Below are 21,141 nucleotides of genomic sequence, written 5' to 3'. Positions count from 1 at the left end.
CTGAACAAACCACACACACACACACACACACACACACACACACACGCACGCACACACACACACACACACACACACACACACACACACACAAATACTCCTAGGGCTCTTTCCAGAGTCAACAAACGATACTGAAATCAAGGGTCAAGAATCCCCTACACCCACACAGAGTAAATGTTTCTTCATATCTGCAAATCCTTTGACCTCTTTAAATATAGCTTCTGAAACCTCAGCTCATTAAAATTATGCATTTGTATTACATTCCAAAGAGCTGCGTTATAAAATTACAGTGGAAAATCATGAACGTCATGATACAGTTCATCTGGAAGAGAAAACAAAAATGCAGAAGACCTCAGCTGTGTGGAAGCACTTTAAACTGAGTGAGGACGAGACATAGGCAGTGTGCCAGATATGAGAATTGAAACTGGCATACCACGATATTGAAAAATCAACTAAACAAGTATATATAAACAATAATTATTATTATTATTATTCTTTAATGCATTGTCAGATGCCAGTGTTTCCTGTCATGACTATGCAAAGATTTGATAAAAAAAAAAGCTATTAAACTTTATCTTATTTTAAACATGTATTTAACCTTAAAAAGTAAAATAAAAAAGTTAAAAGAGCTGCTTAAGTCCAGTTCTGAGGTGGTTGTACTTTACAATTAAAGTATTATAACCTTAATTCAAGTGAAGAAGGACTGACAGTAATCAGTGTTGAGTACCACTGTAACATTAACCCTGCCTGCTTTAAATGTTTCAAAAGTAAAGTAATTTGTTTACATTACTAAAGTTGTTATATTACCACAGCAACTATAGAAATACCACAACAAAATTAATTCAAGTACTTTACTATAGAATGGTTCAAAAACACTACAGTATTTACTATAAATTACTATAGTATTTTTTCCATGTGGGTCTGTGTGTAATAAGCAGAGTGTATGGTTGTGGATGCGTTGTGGACCCGATACTAACGCGCTCTTTAAAAAAAAAAAAAAAAGCAACTGAAATAGACTGTGCAACTGACTAACTAAAACCTGGTCTAAAGCCAAGTCTATTTTCAGTTGCTTCAAAATAGCAACACGCTAATAATGCGCCTGAACACACCTCGTTTTCAGGCCAGCATGCCCATGAGCGCACAAATGCATTTGCTATTTAAACAATGTGACACAGGACATGAAAATGATAACTGCGTCGGGCTGAAACTAGCAAAAAAAAAAAAAAAACACTTAACATTGTGCCTGGCACCGGGTGTATGATAAAGCCATATATGTCTCTGACAGTGCCTGTAGTCCCATTTAGCAACTCATTAGCAACTTAAGAATGTATCTTAAGCTTGTGTGAACCACGGACCTTATTTTAGGGGATTTAATCAAACTCACTTTCAAAAAACCCATTGACTCTGAGAGAAAACCAGAAGTGCTAAAATGTTTAAGATAACATATATATGGAAAATACTGTGGAACCATGTTTTTTTAGGCTTAAGAGTGCCGCAAAACTACTGTGGTCAAGTGAGCCGCAACCTGGATTTTGCAGCACTTGCATGGCCCTGTACCAAATGGCACCCTTAACCCTTGCAGCCTTCTTCTGAGTCCACACCTTTGCAACATAATGCCGCTTTGACTGCTGGGCAGGGGCGGAGTGGTTCAACATCAAAGAAAAAGTGTCAGATAAAAGGCTAATGCACTCATTGCTTTTAACAAACTAAAACTGACACAAAGGAGAGTGGGCTTGTGATGGCAAGCAAAAGACATGAAGATAAAAGTGGCTGGAGCATTTTATTGTTACTCATGTTACTCAAGTGTAATTCGAGTATTGTGAAACTGCAGCTTCATGCTAAAGCAAAATAAATATGATCTGCATTCTTCGAGTCAATCATTCATTTGTTATCTGGCTCGGCTTGGTGTTCATCTCTTCACAGCAGTTCAGTCAGTGTATTGTTTGAGTAAATGAATAACTCCGGGATATTGGTTTGTCAGAGGGAGTATCAGGCACATTAAAAAAAGTTAACAGTTTAAGTCATTTATGGATTAATGCGTATTGGAGATGCAAACTTTTTCAAACGATTCAGTTTGATTTGGTGAACTGGTTCAAAAAGATCCGGTTATATCGTGTGATTCCTTCACGAACCCGATATCACCAAACTGTAGTGGACGCCCTCACAACAGACCCGGAAGAGAGGACAGTGCTGAATAAAGTCGTAGTTTTTGCTATTTTTGGACCAAAATGTATTTTTGATGCTTCAAAAAATTCAAACTGACCCTCTGATGTCACATGGACTACTTTGAAGATGTTTTTATTACCTTTATAACTATAGATAGTATACCGTACACACAATTTCAATGGAGGGACTGAGAGCTCTCAGACTAAATCTAAAATATCTTAAACTGTGTTCCGAAGATGAAGATGGTCTTACGAGTTTGGAATGACATGAGGGTGAGTCATTAATGACATAATTTTCTTTTTTGGGTGAACTATCCCTTTAAAGGGTTAGTTCGCCCAAAAATGAAAATTATGTCACGCACAGAGCGTCTGAACTGAACTGATTCTTTTGGTGATTGATTCTGAACTGATTCTGTGCTAGTGTTATGGGTGCGGGTAAACTGAAGGCTCGCCAACGTCGAGCTCAAAAGAACTGGTGAATGGTTTTCTTCAACCGGTGTATTGAATCGAACTGTCCGAAAGAACTACTGGTGATCCGAACACCGATGCAACCGGTTCTTAACTCGTGAACGAGTCAGTCTATTGTTTGTTATCTGGCTCGACTCGGTGTTCATCACAGCAGTTCAGTCAGTGTACTGTTTGAGTGCATGCATTACTCCGGGATATTGGTTTGTTTGAACTCAGAGGGAGTGTCAGCCACATTAAAAAAGTTAACAGCTTAAGTCATTTGTGGATTAATGCGTATTAGAGATGCGAACCGTTTAAAACGATTCAGTTCAATTTGGTGAACTGAATGATTCGTTCATGAACCGGAAATCCAGCTGCTTTGATCTATATGGCTCTGATTTGAACTCTCTCTCACACAGACACGGAAGAGAAGACAATGCTGAATAAAATCGTATTTTCGTAAAAATGTATTTTCGATGCTTCAAAAAATTCCAACGGACCCTCTGATGTCACATGGACTACTTTGATGATGTTTTTCTTACCTTTCTGGACATGGACAGTATACCATACACACAGCTTTAATGGAGGGACTGAGAGCTCTCGGACTAAATCTAAAATATCTTAAACTGTGTTCCGAAGATAAAAGGAGGCCTTACATGTTTGGAACAGCATAAGGGTGAGTTATTAATGACATAATTTTCATTTTTGGGCGAACTAACCCTTTAAGGTAACAGATTAAAATAATATAACACGACACATCAATTGTCAATGTCAAGCAGCAAAACAAACTGTTTTGTACATCTAAAAATAGCTGGACGCAAATGAGACCGGAAGCTAGAAACATAGAATTTACAAATGAACAAATTAATGTCAGGAAAAAGGGGAATAGTTTCGTTTAGTTAAATGTATGATCATTGCATTGCCTTGGTTGTTGACAAGTGTCTGGATGCAGTCTAAGATGAAAGTCTTGATAGCCTTAAGGTTTTTGGACTTGTGATCATGTTCTTTTGGGTTTGAAGAGTGATGAATTCCAAAGATGTTCTGACTTGATGGTAATCATTTCTTCCCAGTGGAAAGTGAAAAAAAAGGCTAAGAGAGAAAATTAAGCAGAAGAAGAAAAAGCTGGGCGGAACTGTGCGCAAGCATTTTAAAGTGTGAGAAGATTGGCTTGTCCAGTGAGAAAGGCTGAAATTCCAACCAGGAGGTTGTCGATATTAGTTTTACGGCCCTTTGGCTGATAGTTTATATGGAACTCTATTAAGTGTTAATGCAAAATTACATATAAGATTACACGAACAAGTGGTTCTATCATAAGCTTGCATAAAACGGTTTACAATACAAAAAAACCAACATACATGAAGAGTAACAACATACACTACACAATGACCTGAAGTATATAGCTGCGTTTCCACTGCTGGAACTTTACCCAGGAACTAGGGACTATGGGCTGGTACTTGATGTGTTGCCACCGCAGGAACCAGGATTTAAATAAAGTTCCTGGTAAAATAAAATGCCCCTCAGAAAGTCCCTGCTTGCGAGGTAGTACTTTTTCAAAGGTACAGCGCTTTCGGGAGTGGGACTTGGGCGCAAAACATGCTGTTCCTGGTCCAATTGTTCGATAAGCCCGGCATATGTGTTTTCATTCAAAGAAAGGTTTTCCTATAAATTAATCTGTTTTAGAGACACTTGAGTAAGATTAGCTTTGCCCGCATTCCTCTGAGCCATAAAACTAGTGTTATCAGACAATTTGTCTTTGGTTGCTGTGGAACCAGAAGCATGTTCTGCATTTTTGAGGTGTTACACTCAAAAAAATGAATCATGGCATAGTTTATAATTATGTATTTGCATCCTTTTGATTTTATTTAAATAATAATATTTTCAGAATGTATGTAGTCAAATTGCTTAGAATCCATGTAAATTGTTTTATTGTGAAAACTATTCGATTTAATCAGTTAACAATTATGAATATGGTTTAAATATATCTAGCTGTGGAACGAGCCAGATCATATCAGTTATATTTTATGAGATTGGTTTGCATATAATTTATGGGCAATGGAATTGTTTAGAGGCGGAAATGATCCATACTCCAGTCGGTAGGGAGCGGTACGGCACATACACATGTCTTTGGCAATGCACATGGGGAAAAAAAGCAGCAACCAGCGCCATGCGGCAGAGAGGCAGTTTAAAAACCACCGTTCTCCTCGCCATCTTACATCGGATAATCTTCTTGGATCAACCTGATTGCAAGGCAAGTTACATATGTACTCATCGTATAAAAGTTGACCGCTTTCATATGTGTGTTATTACTGCTTTTGATAGCGTATTAGACTGTATCAATGCACTGACTATCAATCTGCATTTATTCCACTTACATTAGCTAACTAACTTGCACATGGTTCTTATAAAAGCTAACTTTATCTACTTTCCCCTTAAGCTACTTTTTTTCCAGCTAAGTTAGACAGTATTATTATAAGTATTTTCTGACCTGAATAACATAACTTAGAACTTTGGCCACGTGCATAGCTTAAGTTAAATCCGAGAGGAAAAAATGGTTTTAGGTGTTAACTGTTTAAAGATTAAAATAGCGATGTGTCATTAAACGATTACTAAACCAACTGCAATTTTAATTGTATTTATATCGTACATGGATAACTTCCAACAGTTGGCAGTTGGTCGGGTGTTCTATGTGAACCATGGTTTTAACGTTACCCCGTCTGTGTCTTTTGCTGTTGGTCTGCTCTTGTTCTGTGGTTTAACGTTTGACGGCAAATAAAGACAGTTATAAACTACTGCAATTAGTAAATGAGAGTACTATTCTAATAATTCTCAAAAATGTGGTTTCATTAACAAAGTTCGGGAGAAGCACGATCAGATAATCATCCAATTTGGCACAGGTGCATCTCGTTTAGCTAATCATCTTATAGCTCGCAAGCGTATATATATCCAGTCTTCCTACCTCCTGTCCCACGACAGTTTTTCGGCATCCACTCGTCCGCCAGATGTCGGAACTCGAACTCTTCCCTTCAGACAATGAGCTAGAAGCTCCCCAGCAAGCCACCGGCTCTAAAGCAGCTTCCTCTGCTGACCCCATAGCACCTCCTTCTCGACCGGGATGCAGCGCCGAGCCCGAGACCTCAGCGCGCGGGCGAAGACGAAATAGGCCGGATTCGCACACACCTCGAAGTCTCCGTTCACCTCCTCCATCGAGACAGCCAATCCAATCACCATCAACATCACATGCATCGGCTTCACCATCCATCCCACCCATTGGAAAATGGACCGTCGCAGGATTAAGACAAGCGCTGTCAAATTCGGATGTCAGGTTTTCTCGCAACATGAGCAAAGCTCAACTCTACGAGCTTTATAGCACACTAGGAAATAATCCACCTACCTCCAAAAAGGTAACCAAAGCCCACAGGTCTAAACAACGTGTCACACAAATGTCATCTTCTTCCAGCTCAAGTTCCAGCTCCCCCCAAGCGTCAGGACATAGCAGATCATCAGCAGGTCGGGGCCACGCCCCAAACTCGGCCGCTCCTCCCATCGCACTGCCTCCCTCTTCACAACCTATCTCTGCAGCTCCTTCAGCTGCCTCGCCGCATGCAACAGTGCCTACGGGCGCGAATTTCCAACCTCCACTGATTTCTACTTTACCTTCGGCTGCAAAGACTAGCGCGAGGCTGCCTCCGCTAGCCGCTCAAGCTCAGCCTCCTTACTTTTACCCCTCCACTTTTTCTTTCCCCCACCAATGGCCAGCAGCCCCAGTTGCAGACACCCAAGCTGGGAATCCTCAGCTAGCAACACAAGCAGGCGGGCCTCCTTCCTCCTTTCCATCTTCCTCTTTCTCTCCTTACGGGCTTCCCCAGGCACCGGGGTTCAATCCATGCGTGAGGATGCCTCCGCAAACGGGTGCAACCCCTCCCTCATTTCCGCCTTTCTCCTTCTATCCTTCGCCCTACGGGCCGACCCCAGCTCCAGGGGATAATCCGTGCGTGAGGATGCCTCCGCAAACGGTTATGGCCCCTCCTCATCTTCCTTCCAACTCCTCTACCCAAGCTAAACCGCAGTATACTCTATTCACAGCGACCCCTCTACATACTCCACCTAATGCCGCCGCTATGGAGCCACCCCCCGTGCCTAGTTCCATCAAATCACAGATTCTCACAGGTGCGGATGTTGATCTCTCCTCTCTTCTCTCTCTGCTCCCTCCGGCTGATTCCTACCGACAAATAGATTGCGGAGATTTCTCAGTAACTTTAAAAAATTCGACTCCCAGTTCATCCCGCCCCCTTTCTTTTTCCGAATTTACGATCGCATTTAGCCGCTATACGGAGGTAATCTGCTCTGCTTTTCCCTATAGACGGCGCGAGCTCAATGACTATCTGGCTATAGTCGCGGAACTCGCGCTGTCTTATGGCGGAACCCATTTCTATACTTACCACAAGCTATTCTCAGCCAAATGTGCAGTACGCGTAGCCCAGTGGAATCAATGCCCCTATTGGGGCGCCCTGGATGCTGATCTTCACAGCCGCGTATTTTTTAGCTGTCGCAACATATCATGCGCAGTTTGCAGGTCAGTTGCTCACTCGACCATCTCATGCCCCCAAATCAATCCAGCTATTATTCCCTGCCCAGAACCGACGCAAATCAAGTCAACCAGCTACGTTCCACGTCCGGCAACCACCCATCCAGCATCAAATAGAGAATCCTTCTCAGCCACGGGTAATCAACAGGTCTGCGGTAATTTCAACAGAAGAAATTGCGTGAGACAGCAATGCAAATTTCTCCATGTCTGTAATTACTGCGGTGGAGCCCACGCTCGTACAGTATGCCCAGTCATGAAAGCTACCAATAAAAAATCTAGAAACTACTTATCGACTCCGATTAATATTTCTCATCTTTCCTCTGAACTTTCACACCACCCAGACAAAAATTTTACCAATTTTCTTCTATCTGGCCTCAAACAGGGATTTAATCCCGGCACTACATGCCCAATCTCACAGAACATTATTTGCAAAAATCTTCAATCCGCACTCGCAGAACCAGACACAGTAGATAAATTAATAAAAAAAGAAGTCGAGTCAGGCTTCATGATCGGGCCCTTCGATGCCCCCCCCTTCAAAGAGTTTCGAATCAGCCCTATCGGAGTGGCTACCAGGAAATTTTCTGGAAAAAAGAGACTGATTATCGATCTCTCAGCCCCACGTAATTCCCCATTTCCCAGCATAAATAGCCTCATACCCCTCGAAGAATACTCTCTGCACTACCATGACATAGATCAAGCGATCACCATGATAAAAAATGTAGGTCGCGGTGCATGGCTGGCTAAAGTAGACATCACTTCTGCTTTCAAAGTGATGCCTCTCCACCCAGATTCATGGCATCTTTTCGGGATACGCTGGCGTGGGAAGTTTTATTTCTCCGTACGCCTTACTTTCGGATGTAAAAGCAGCCCAAAAATTTTCGACATGTTATCAGAGGCAATCTGCTGGATTCTTTCTAATAACTATTCAATTCCTCACCTAATCCACCTGCTCGACGACTTTCTTATTGTCTCACCTCCCGATGCAATTCCAGCCGAAAATATCACAACTGTCCACAGGGTTTTCTCAGAGCTAGGAATCCCCATTGCGCACGAGAAATCCTTGGGACCAACCCATTTCATTGAATTCTTAGGTATCAACCTGGATTCAATCAAATTCCAGGCCTCTCTGCCAAAGGAAAAAATCGACAGAATAATTTTAGTGGCTTCTTCCTTAGCAGAGTGCCAAAGTTGTTCAAAGCGCGATCTCCTCTCTCTGCTCGGGCATCTTAACTTTGCAATGCGCATAATCCCGCAAGGCCGCACTTTCATCTCTCATCTTCTCGCACTCGCATCCTCCGTGCATGCCTTAGATGATCAAATTATCATAAACCAGGCATGTCGCAATGAACTCAGTTTATGGATCTCCTTCCTCAGACAATGGAACGGCTTAACTTTTTTCTACAGCGATCTGGTGTCTCTCCCCGACGACATCCAATTATTTACCGACGCAGCCCCATCCGTCGGTTTCGGGGGGTTTTATCAAGGCCGTTGGTTCGCATCTCCGTGGCCCCCCCAGATGCTCGACTCTCCCCAATCCTCCGCGCTGTTCGAACTTTACCCCTTAGTCGTCGCAGCCTTTCTATGGGGAAAAAATTGGACGTCAAGCAGCATTTTAGTATACTGCGATAACGAAGCGACCGTGCATTGCATAAATAAAGGCCGTTCCAATTCCCTAGCTCTCATGCCGCTACTAAGACGTCTAATATGGATTTCAGCATGTGATCAATTTATCATAATTGCTAAACACATTTCCGGATCCAAAAATCAAATTGCTGATTCTCTCTCTCGTTTCATGTTTCAGAAATTCAGAACGCTGGCTCCGGAAGCAGACACATCACCTACCCCAGTTCCTCTCTATTCACAACTCATATTTCCATAACGCATCCCCTCAAACCCCTTCTCGACGCATCCATCGACTCTATCCTACATGCAGTTTCTCCCAGAACCATCCAGTCGTATCTCACAGCGTGGAGATGTTTTAAAACTTTTCACCTCTCCTATCATTTGCCATTCCCCGATTTTTCTCTCCTCTCAATTACTTCATTTATTTCCTTCCTCAGTACCGCGAAGAACCTCCAGGCAAGTTCTATTAAAGGTTACTTAAGTGGCGTTCAATTTTTCCATAAACTAATCCACGGCTTCCCCTCCTCCGTGATAAACAATTCGCAAACTTCTCTTTTAATCAAAGGAATTCAAAGAGCTCGCCCATCAAACCCGGATTCCAGACAACCCATAACTCTGGACATCCTCACAAACTGCATCCAAAAGCTCCGCACAGGGTATCATTCGATCCATACCGCTCGTACCCTAGATGCCATGTTCCTATTGGCTTTTTTCGGCTTTCTGAGATGCTCAGAAATTGCAATTACCTCAAAATTCAACCCCAAACTCCATCCGACAATCTCTGATTTGTGCATACGGGATAACGAAACCATCGCTTACTCCATTAAACATAGTAAGACGGACCAAGAAAGGAAAGGCCACTACATATACATTTTCAATCTCCCATCTCCAATTCAACCTTATCAGGCTCTCGTCTCTTATATCCAGTTCAGGAACGCCCAATCCAAATCCGCACTGGACCCTCTCTTTGTCGACGACTCCAACCATCCCGTTACACGTTTTTGGTTCCAAAAACATTTAAAGCTCATACTTACGCAATCAGGCTTTCACGCAGAAAATTTTTCCAGCCACTCATTCCGCATTGGGGCAGCAACTACAGCAGCTCAGAAAGGACTCTCCCAAAATCAAATACAGGCTCTGGGTCGTTGGTCATCAGAAGCTTTCAAAAGTTACATCAGGTACAATCAAAGCCACATAAAGGCAGCCCATGCAGCCCTGATCAGCTGATAGTTTAAAAAAAAAAAAAAAAAAAAAAAAAATGGATGTAAGTGCAGTTACCTATTTTGATTCATTCAATTAAAAAAAAAAAAAATTCCTCCTTAAATCATGTTGTGTACTTGAATAATAGAAGCCTCTCAGTTATCGTTTCTTCGGCCAAAGTAAGGGCCCTCCAGCCATCGTAACAATCTCCTTGCCTATTTCAGCATCGGACAGGGCTCTCCCTTCCGGTGCAGCTGGGCAGTGGCTCCCTTCGGTCGCAGTGTGAGCCTTTTCATCTGTCATTGAGTTGCGCTGCGCGCTCAGCGGCAGATGGGGGTATCCCTCCCGGTGCAGCAGAGCCACAGGCCCCCTTCGGTCGTTGTGACAGCCCTCCATCCGATGCATCAAATTAAGCCGCTTATACAATCGCAAGGGGGACTCTCCCTTCCGGTGCAGCAGAGCCGCAGCTCCCTTCGGACGCAGCGAGAGTCCCTCCATCAGTCGCGTTTTCTTGCCTACTCCGTATCGGACGGGGCTCCCCTACCGGTGCAGCAGACCCACGGCTCCCTTCGGTCGCAGGGTGAACCCCCCGTCTGAGTCATGTTGCATGCTCAAGGGCGGACCGGGATCTCCCTCCCGGGGGAACACAGCCGCTGGCTCCCTTCGGTCGCAGCAGGAGCCCTCCATCCGATACATCAAACCGTGCCTCGAATCTTCTTGCCTATTCTGCATCTGATGGGGCTCTCCCTTCCGGTGCAGCAGACCCACGGCTCCCTTCGGTAGCAGGGTGAACCCCCCGTCTGAGTTATGTTGCATGCTCAAGGGCGGACAGGGTTCTCCCTCCCGGGGGAATAGAGCTGCTGGCTCCCTTCGGTCGCAGTGAGAGCCCTCCATCAGACGCATCAAGCCATGCCTCGCATCGCAAGGGGGACTCGCCTTTCCGGTGCAGCAGAGCCGCAGCTCCCTTCGGACGCAGCAAAAGTCCCTCCAACAGTCGTATTCTAGTTAGCGTCAATCAGGGCTCTCCCCTCCGGGGCAGCACTCCTGCTGCAGAGTTGCGAACCCCCTACGGAGGCTGGGAGAACCCTCAGAGGCAAAAAACCGTGCCTCCATAAACCCGCAATGGGGGACTCCCCCTTCCGGTGCAGCAGAGCCGCAGCTCCCTTCGGATGCAGCGGGAGTCCCTCCAACAGTCGCGTCTCTTTGCCTTTTCAGCATCGGACTAGGGCTCCTCTTCCGGTGCAGCAGACCCACAGCTCCCTTCGGTCGCAGTGTGAACCCCCCATCTGAGTTATGTTGCATGCTCCACGATGGCTAGGGATCTCCCTCCCGATGGGGTACAGCCGCTGGCTCCCTTCGGTTGCATTAGGAGCCCTTCATCCGACGCGCCAAACCACGTCTCGAATCTCATTGCCTATTTAGCATCTGACGGGGCTCTCCCTTCTGGTGCAGCAGACCCACGGCTCCCTTCGGTCGCAGTGTTAACCCCCCGTCCGAGTTATGTTGCATACTCTATGGCGGCCAGGGATCTCCCTCCCGATGGGATACAGTCGCTGGCTCCCTTCAGTCGCAGTGAGAGCCCTCCATCAGATGCAACAAACCGCGCCTCGTACTCAGCCGCAAGAGGGACTCTCCCTTCCGGTGCAGCAGAGCCGCAGCTCCCTTCGGAGGCAGCAAGAGTCCCTCATTTCCTGATATCTGGCATCGTGCTCCTCCCATAAGCGGCATGGAGGGCTCGCTGGTAAGACGTTGCGAGCCGCAGCTCTCGTCGAACACTGCACGGCTCTCCAGGTCGCTCTGCATTTTCTTCCCAACACGCATATTTTGGGGGGCAACTAAATTTTATCTCTCTGGCTGCTGTCCTATGGCTTTAAGCTTCTTTTGGGGAGTTATTTGGGTTCGGGCTATGCTCCGGGCCCGGACCCCTCCCCCAGGACAGCACGCCAAAATATGCCTACTATTTGCCTTCAGATTAGATGTAAGGGTGAACTCGTGAAATGTGGTTTCATTAACAAAGTTCGGGAGAAGCACGATCAGATAATCATCCAATTTGGCACAGGTGCATCTCGTTTAGCTAATCATCTTATAGCTCGCAAGCGTATATATATCCAGTCTTCCTACCTCCTGTCCCACGACAGTTTTTCGGCAACCCTCCTCCACCCCAACTCCTCACTTCTAATCTATTTATCCCAAATTGGGATGGGGGGAGTTATTTGGGTTCGGGCTATGCTCCGGGCCCGGACCCCTCCCCCAGGACAGCACGCCAAAATATGCCTACTATTTGCCTTCAGATTAGATGTAAGGGTGAACTCGTGAAAATATAATGCTGGCTTTGTTACTCCATAATCAAAAGTATGCTTTTGTTTCTAACTAAAACCAGCTTTAAACATAAAAAAACCACGGAGGGCAGAGGTTCATTTCTGTCCAAACCTATGACAGCCTGGAGGTGGAAAGGGTTGCTCTATTGACCGAGGTTAAAAAAAAGAATAACAAGACCATTATCAAGGAAAAGATGCAGCGTATCTTCTCATACCGACGACAAGAAATTCTTCAGGAGCCAATGATTACAGCGGTCCGAAACATATGGCCAGCATTGTTTAAAATTGGAGAAGTAAGTAGTTAAGTGTTGTTTGAAACAGAAGTGCAGATTTATTCACTAACACATCTTGTTTAAGGTCAAATATATTGTTTTGTGTCCTTTTTCATCTTTTTTCAGGTCAACTTGGAGTTCATGCGTATAACGACTGTTCCGTTGATATCAAAATTCATTGGTCAACTGGACAAATACACTGATGGCCTGATGAAGGTGTTCCGTCACAAAGGAGGATGTGCAGGACAGAAAATCCACACCATAATGGCACTGACAGCTAAAGTAAGTGTGATTTTATGTTTTGCTTTTTTTCAACCGGTTACTCATTTGACTTGACAGGAATTCAGAAAACTCTCTCACACACACACACACACACACTTTCTCTATCCCTCTGAGATGCCAAGAACACAATCTTTCTTACACATTAAATACACATTTATTTGATTCATTAGTGAGGACATCTCAATCTCTCTCACACACATGCACACAGTCTTTCTATTTCTCTCTATTCAAATTAAAGAACTTTATTGCCATTATTGTTTATGCACAATATTTTTAAAGCATTATTCATATAAATAAGTTGCTAAATAATTAAGATTATTGTCTGTGTACAGTGTTTTATAATAGTGTATTAGTTCACCCAAAAATAAAAAAGTGTTATTAACTGAACCTCATGACGTTCCAAACCCGTAACTTATCTTCGAAACACTACGGAGCCCCGCACGACATGCAAGAAAAAAAGTAAATTGTGCGCACAATTTAATAATTCATTCCCTCAGGCACGTGCACAGGTAGGGCTCAACCTGTGCAGAGCACATGCCCTTTTTGCCCTTACACTCCGAAGTGCCCTTTTTTTGGTGTTTTTTTTATCAATGCTATTGGTCACCCTTTACGTCTGTCTGTCTGTTTTACAAATATTTAGCAAATGAAAGTTATTAAAACGAGCTTGTGTAAATCTTATTGGATCCTCAAGCTGTCAGTAAGCTGATAACTCCGCCCCCTCTATATTCATTGAATCAACTGAAGTGGAGCTGAACAAAGTTTTGCGAAGGGTAAATAAATATCTTGTTGTTTGAATAAGTACTACTAAACACCATGTCTATAAAGGCTCATATTTTATTTATTGGATGTCTGACTGACTCACTGACTGAGATACGTGGGACGTCGCCTGAGAGAGAGGGCTAGCATTTGCCATCTAGTCATAGCCAATATACAGCCAACACTTAAATAGCCCGTGCATACAGTAGCATTTCATGAATAATAAAATGCGATTTTGGCCAAATGAATTTTACCACAGGAAAAACTGAGCGCTCCGTCTATATAACTAGTTTGTAACCTGTAGATGAAAATTTAATGTGATCCCGGCAGCGGCAGGTGCCGTCGCCGTTTTAATGACGGACAAAATTTTTTTACATTTGCACACATTCGCTGCTGGTCAAAAACTATATATTGATAAGTAATACAACAACATATAATTTGTTTTTATCATCGGAAAAACCATAACAGGTGTGCCCCCGCGCTGTTTCGTACTGGAACTTACACAAAGCGACGACTGATCCTCGTCACCTAGATAACTATATTTTTAAGAAATTTCTTCTTTGATTTATGATTGCTGATACACTTAATTTATTAACATTTAGGCTAATCATGTTATGGTATACTCTCCACTTGTCCGCACATGTATAAAATGTAGTAAAACATGGTTTTACTACAGTAATGTAGTAGTAACTAATTTTTTTTTTTTTACTGAAGATCACTGTGAAAATCTTCACACTATTTTTATTTCTTTTTTCATTGCTGGCTTATTTTAGGGAAAGTGTAGTGAATAAGAGATCTTCAAGAAACCAACATCCCTGGTCCACCACAGTATCAAATGTTTGCCAGGTAGGTGGATACATGTTGGATATGTTATAGTAACGGTATGGCTATAGTTTCTTATAATCTGGAATTGAGTTGGACATAATTACTTAAATTATATTTCAAAAAAGTTTGTCAAATACTTGACGCATTGCTCACCTTCCCCTCTTCTCAATGTCATTCATAATCATGTTAACCAAATAATACAAATTAGCTTATAAAACCAAACAGAATAGCTAAAAAAGAGAATATATATATATATTTTTCTTTGCAAAGTTCATAAAAAAAGTGCATAAAGTTCAATAAAAAAAGATTTTGGTTTCTGTTTGGTTATAAGCTAATTTGTATTATTTGGTTAACATGTTTATGTATGAAAGTATTTTTTTTCTCTATAAATGCAATTTTAAATAAGAGGGAGTACACAAGAGCTGTTGTAATTAGGTTTGAAGAAGCCCTTAAAACCCTGTTTATCTATATTATCTAATTATCTAATATTATTATTATGGTTGTTATTAATCGTGAATAAATCTAAAGCTTTCGAGACTATTATTTTGTGTTAATGAATTTGTCATGAAGATGTGACCATTTCTTCCTTTTATGCAGGCTTACTAAATAATCTTGATATAATAAAAGGGGGGGGGGGGGTGCCCTTTTTCAGTTTCAGCACATGCCCCTCAAAAGGTCTGTGCACGGCCCTGCATTCCCTCGATTTGCTAAATCGTGTGCACAATTACATTTTTTTTTCTTGCATGTCATGTGCAGAGCTCTGTACAACACAAATATATTTTTAATGAAATCTGAGAGGTTTCTGTTCCTCTATTAACAGCTACGCAACCAATACTTTGACATTTCAAAAATGTTATCAAGAGATCATAAAACTATTCCATATGAATTGAGCAGTATTTGAATTATTTGAAGTGTCAAAGTGGTGATTGTGTAGCTGTCAATGGAGAAACAAAGTTTTCAGATTTCTTAAAAAGAGATCTTCATTTGTGTTCTGAAGATGAACAAAAGTTGGACAAAATTTATGACATAATTGTAAATTTTGGGTGAACTACCTCTTTAAAATGTAGCCTTTCTTGAACTATTAGTTAATAATTAATGACGTTTTTTGGGATCTTATGCTTGTTTGAGAATGAAGACATAAACACCAGGCGTGATAGTATCCTGAGGTGTCTACCTCAACGAAGACATCGAGACACTTGTCAAAGAATATGTGGTAAGTGTGTGTCAAGCTATTCTCTTCATGTTACAAATTTAAATTTTCATTGATTATGTTATTTTTCTCATTGGTATCACAGTCTAGCTTATGCCCTTGTGTGTAGTGTGCAGCGAAAGATTAAACTATGCAGCAATCAGTACAGAGCATGATTGATCAAACTAAAAATGACCTGGATAAAATGATCCAGTTGGTATTACAAAGTAAGGAAAATATGAAATCATAATCGTGAAACACTCACATCATTATGCTGATCTCAGATTTGGTGTAGATAGGGAAATTAATACATTATTCATGGCAAAACAGGAACACAGTACAATTATCATTTCAATTACATGACTGAATCAATAGGAAAACTTGGAACACATTGGGAACTTATTTTCTTTGTTTATCTTCCAGGACACTGAAAGTGTGGAGGCCGAGTCTCTCATTGCACAGACAACAATGGGCATCTATGTCATTCGAGCGGAGGGTGCTGGTCCTGAAGAAGAACCTTCAGATGTTGGTGTTGTTCTTGAAGGAGTTGAAGTTCTGCAAAACCTGCCAAGTGTCACACTTGGATGTGTGATGCTTTTTGGACTAATTTATGCCCTTAACTTAAACTATCCAAAAGACAAAAGCATTTCAGAAAATCCTGATGGAACTGGATACAACCAAGCTGTCGCCAAAAGTTCAGGGACTGAAAATTAAGATGCTTCAGTGAATCATTGAGAGTTATGCTGATATTTAAATTTTTCCTCTTGACTTGCACTTTTTCTACTCGTTAGAACCACCACCTTATTTTTCCAAATTATTGCATTTCACAGATTTGTGAAAATGTTTGTGTAATGTTAACAAGTGTTGTCATTGAATCAGATTTGACCTGATTGTTACGTCTACCTCAAGTTTTGCAGTTTTTTTAAGCACAGTTCTTGAGGAAAAAGTACTGTGTCTGCAGTCTGTTAAAATCCTTTGCATTTATTTGTTATAGGATGGTTGTGGCAAAAAAACAAATAAATAATTCAAGTAGTGCAATTAACCTTGGTTTGTTAAGTAAAGAATGAAAGTACATTAATTTTTGTTGAGGTTGTACACAACACAGTACAGTGAGCACAGACTGTCTTGCTAGCTCCTCTTTTTGCTGCCTTTTGTGCTTGTTATTTCTAAAATAAAAATGTGAAATGAAGTGACCCTCTGGACGTTCTTTTTTGTGTTGTATATTGTGATTGGGAGGGGAAATGGTGATGAATAAGTAAATACAAATTTATAAATATGATTTTACAATACGTTGGGTTTATTAATACAAATTACTTAAATGTGATGCATTTTAAGTAAAATAAGTTTATTTCATAATAACACATAAACCCATTTCTTATTAATTTAAAATAAATTGGATTAATTGAAAATATTACATAAATCTAAATGTTACTTGTTTTATTTATATAGGACTTACATATATTTATCACATTAAGTTTATTAATACGTTTACATTAAAAATACGTAATCCAAATGGATGGAAAATTTATATGCAATCAAATTACATAAATCTTATTTATAAGGCCTAAATATTTTTTTGAGTGTAGTTGCATTTCAGAGGAAAATCTCAGGGCCTAACTTTATTCTCACTGTTGCCACCGTGGACATGTTTTGAAGGCCTATCTGTTAAATTAGGGTACGGATACATGAAGTGGCCAAAAAGCTGAGGAAGACCAATATTTCAGCAGATATTAATTAAATGTGCCCCAAAACAAGTTTTTTTTTTTTTTTTTTTTTTTTAAAGCATATTAATATTGCATATTATAAAATATACAGTTTACTGCTTAGTTTGGGAGGAAAATAAAGTGTTAAAATACATAACACTGACTATTTCGTGCTTTTTCTACATGCATTTTTAAAATTTCTGAAGAATTAACATAAAATTTTCAACAAATTACTCTTCAGGACACCCAAGAATTTGTCTCTGTCAACTTTCACTAGGTTTTACTGTAGCATTTAGAAAAAAATAATAATTCAAAGTCTGACAAAATGCATTATTATATTGAGCATTTCTTGATATTTAAACAGCCATTTAAAAAAATGAATTCAGAGTTAACATGAAACCTTCTTACGTGTGATGTTACCCGGTGCTGTCCATGAGGGTGGTGCTGAATTAGTTGAAATCATTGGATCGAGAATGGATATTGCAATCTATGCAGGAGTTGCTTCAGTTTGTTATCTGAGAAAGTGGTGTTCTTTGTAAAAGAAGTGTTTTATTTTACCAAAATTTTACTTTTGCTTTGCAACAAGCATCATGTCAGGGAACAAATCAGGAATTAAAAATATATGCCCAGCGCACCACATAAAACACAAAAAAAAAATAACTACATGAGTCACTGCTTAATAATTTAACAGCTTATAAAAAAAAAAAAAAAAAAAGACAGAAAAAAAAAAAGAAAACACATGGACCTACACAATTCCAACAGAAAAACATTCTGGTAAGATTGTTTTCCAACAAGAAGCACTTCAGAAATAGTTGAGACGGCATTTATCAGGAAACAAAGGATCTTATAAAAATCCAAATTGCAAACTAATTCCAACCCTGGATATTTTGTATTATTTTTAAATTTTGAAACCTGCAACCTCTTGCACAGTCATGACTAAAAAAATAAAATGAAATAGTAGCATATTAATTATTGGGGATGAAAATTTAATTTATTGTTAGCTTCCTGTTTAAGCTGTATCACTTTCTAGCCACAACCGGAATTGCACGTGGATGTGTCATGGTACTCTTTGATAATTTCGGAATATGTAATTTGGAGGAGAAGAATTGTTCAATAAAGCTGTTATTGGTGTATACAAAAAGTATTCTTGTAGCTTAGTTAAAGAGCGGATCATAAGTGTGGGTATTTGGACAGGCCCGATCAGAGAATTTGAATGAGCTGATGTTACTTTATGTAAGCAATAAGCTTTCCAGAAGTTCTAATGCAAATGATTTGTAAGCTATTAACAATCATTTCAATTATTGATTTGATTTAGTTAATAGAAGGTAATTTAACTATGTAATTTATTTTTAAATATTTAATACAACTGATTTTTTATTTAAAGTGATCATAACTCAATACAAACATTCTATGGTAAAAACAAAATATCTTTAATTAACACAGGTAAATTATGGAGAAAGCGAGCAAAGAACATTCACATTAAAAAATATTACAAATTTCAGTTTAGCTAGAGTTTAAGCACTCAAAATTCCTGTTATAATCAATGAAGCTGTCCACACTGTAAAATAATATCTTATATGTCCTATATAACTTATATAGTTAATACACGTGCACTTTGTTGCTTATGATGAATAAGAATTTAGGATGCGCGCACTGAACAAAACTGAGATTTCAGCAATGACTAATCTGAACACCTCTGATAGGCCATTGTGTTCATAAACTCAATAGAATCGTGTGTGATTGGTTCTAATGTGTGTAATGCTGTAAATGCTGTAAAATCACATTAAAAGAAATATGTGAGCAGCTCTAAATTTAATACAGAAACCACACTTTTCACGTAATTTTCATGTTTCAATTATTATAGCTTTATTGAAAAACCAAGGTTTTTTTTTGGCACAATGGGGGTCTCTTAATGCTTAAAGGGGTCATGAAATGAGAAACCAAATTTGCCTTGATCTTTTGGAATATAAGAGGTCTTTGTACCATTAAAACGTCCTGCAAGTTTCATAGCTTAAGACGTCCTCCCCATTATAAACGAGCCATTTATTTAATCAAGCTCTAAATACAGCTCGTTCTGGATCCATGGTAAGAAGTGACGTCACGGTGCGAAGTGACGTTCCAACCATTTGCATATGACCGCCTCCAGCACAAGACAACTACGCTCATTTCGGATCGTTGTCGCGCTGCGCGCCTCACAAGTGTTCAGTCGACGGACAGCAAGTGGGTCTGTGTACAGGAAAATTACAATGCCACGCAGATGTGCTGTTCCTGGCTGTGGACAAACAACATCTTTGAATACGCTGCCGAAAGATCCTGACGTCAGGGAAAAATGGATGCAGTTTATTTGTATAAGAGAATCTTGAAAATATGTCGCCTTTCTAGTAGGCCTACATGTAATAGAAGATTAAAAATGTTGCCTTATCAATGCTGCATCTTCAAATATGGCCTGTGCATGCATTTTTGTCCGCAGTACACACTATCATTTCATTGAAATTAGGTAAATAATGTTGAACTGTTAGCATATTAAACTATAGAATAATTATGCAACAATAAACCGTTTTCAAGTGTCTCGGGTTACAATTTTTTTATTAATTCAAAATAGTTTCACTTTCCATGTGGACACGGGCTGATCCAGTCTTCGTTGTTGTGGTGATGGTTCATTTTCCTCTGATTCCTCATCTGATTCCGGCTCAAACATATAAGGTTTTATCATTGCAAGAGCCATCGCTTCGAATGCATCACTCGCTACTAAACAGTTACGCTCAATCCGCAAATGTTCCGTCAAATGTCGTTAGCCAATCATAACAGTGGGCGTTAACACTGAACTCTTAAAGGGGAAACAACCCAAAACAGACTGTTTGAATCAAAGGATGAGAAACAGGGTGGGAAAATGTCATAATTCACTACATTTTAAAAGTTTTTTTTTTTTTAACTATAGTAATACTATAATTGCACCTAGGGGACCATAATAATAAAATAAAAAAACCCATGTCATGACCCCTTTAAGAGAGGTCCAGGACCTTGAATCAATCCTGTGAATCACTAAACTAATATTTAGTTGTATGACCACAGTTTTTTAAAACTGCTTGACATCTGTGTGGCATGGAGTCAACCAACTTGTGGCACCTCTCAGTTGTTATTCCACTCCATGATTCTTTAACAACATTCCACAATTCATTCACATTTCTTGGTTTTGCTTCAGAAACAGCATTTTTGATATCACCCCACAAGTTCTCAATTGGATTAAGGTCTGGAGATTGGGCTGGCCACTCCATAACATTAATTTTGTTGGTTTGGAACCAAGACTTTGCCCGTTTACTAGTGTGTTTTGGGTCATTGTCTTGTTGAAACAACCATTTCAAGGGCATGTCCTCTTCAGCATAGGGCAACATGACCTCTTCAAGTATTTTAACATATGCAAACTGATCCATGATCTCTGGTATGCGATAAATAGGCCCAACACCATAGTAGGAGAAACATGCCCATATCATGATGCTTGCACCTCCATGCTTCACTGTCTTCACTGTGTACTGTGGCTTGAATTCAGAGTTTGGGGGTCGTCTCACAAACTGCCTGTGGCCCTTGGACCCAAAAAGAACAATTTTACTCTCATCAGTCCACAAAATGTTCCTCCATTTCTCTTTAGGCCAGTTGATGTGTTCTTTGGCAAATTGTAACCTCTTCTGCACATGCCTTTTTTTTAACAGAGGGACTTTGCGGGGGATTCTTGAAAATAGATTAGCTTCACACAGACGTCTTCTAACTGTCACAGTACTTAC

General features: G+C 40.5%; 1 protein-coding gene and 1 long non-coding RNA gene across 2 annotated transcripts; both read left to right on the top strand.

Moving 5' to 3' along the window:
* Positions 1–5,582: 5,582 nt before the first annotated feature.
* Positions 5,583–10,051, top strand: LOC113115117 (proline-rich protein 36-like). Its single transcript, XM_026282417.1, has 2 exons — positions 5,583–6,776; positions 8,996–10,051. Exons 1-2 carry the CDS (start codon positions 5,609–5,611, stop codon positions 10,042–10,044), a joined length of 2,217 nt encoding a protein of 738 aa, XP_026138202.1. The 5' UTR covers positions 5,583–5,608; the 3' UTR covers positions 10,045–10,051.
* A 2,710-nt stretch (positions 10,052–12,761) lies between these two features.
* LOC113115123 (uncharacterized) lies at positions 12,762–16,287 on the top strand. Its single transcript, XR_003293833.1, has 3 exons — positions 12,762–12,889; positions 15,599–15,683; positions 16,083–16,287. It is a non-coding gene; the product is annotated as an uncharacterized LOC113115123 (long non-coding RNA).
* The last annotated feature ends 4,854 nt before the right edge of the window (positions 16,288–21,141 follow it).

The sequence above is a fragment of the Carassius auratus genome, chromosome 15 (assembly GCF_003368295.1).
Source record: "Carassius auratus strain Wakin chromosome 15, ASM336829v1, whole genome shotgun sequence".
In the NCBI taxonomy this organism is placed as follows: Eukaryota; Metazoa; Chordata; class Actinopteri; order Cypriniformes; family Cyprinidae; genus Carassius; species Carassius auratus.
The sequence above is the reverse complement of the archived record's forward strand: the minus strand, read 5'-3'. Positions and strand labels throughout refer to the sequence as shown.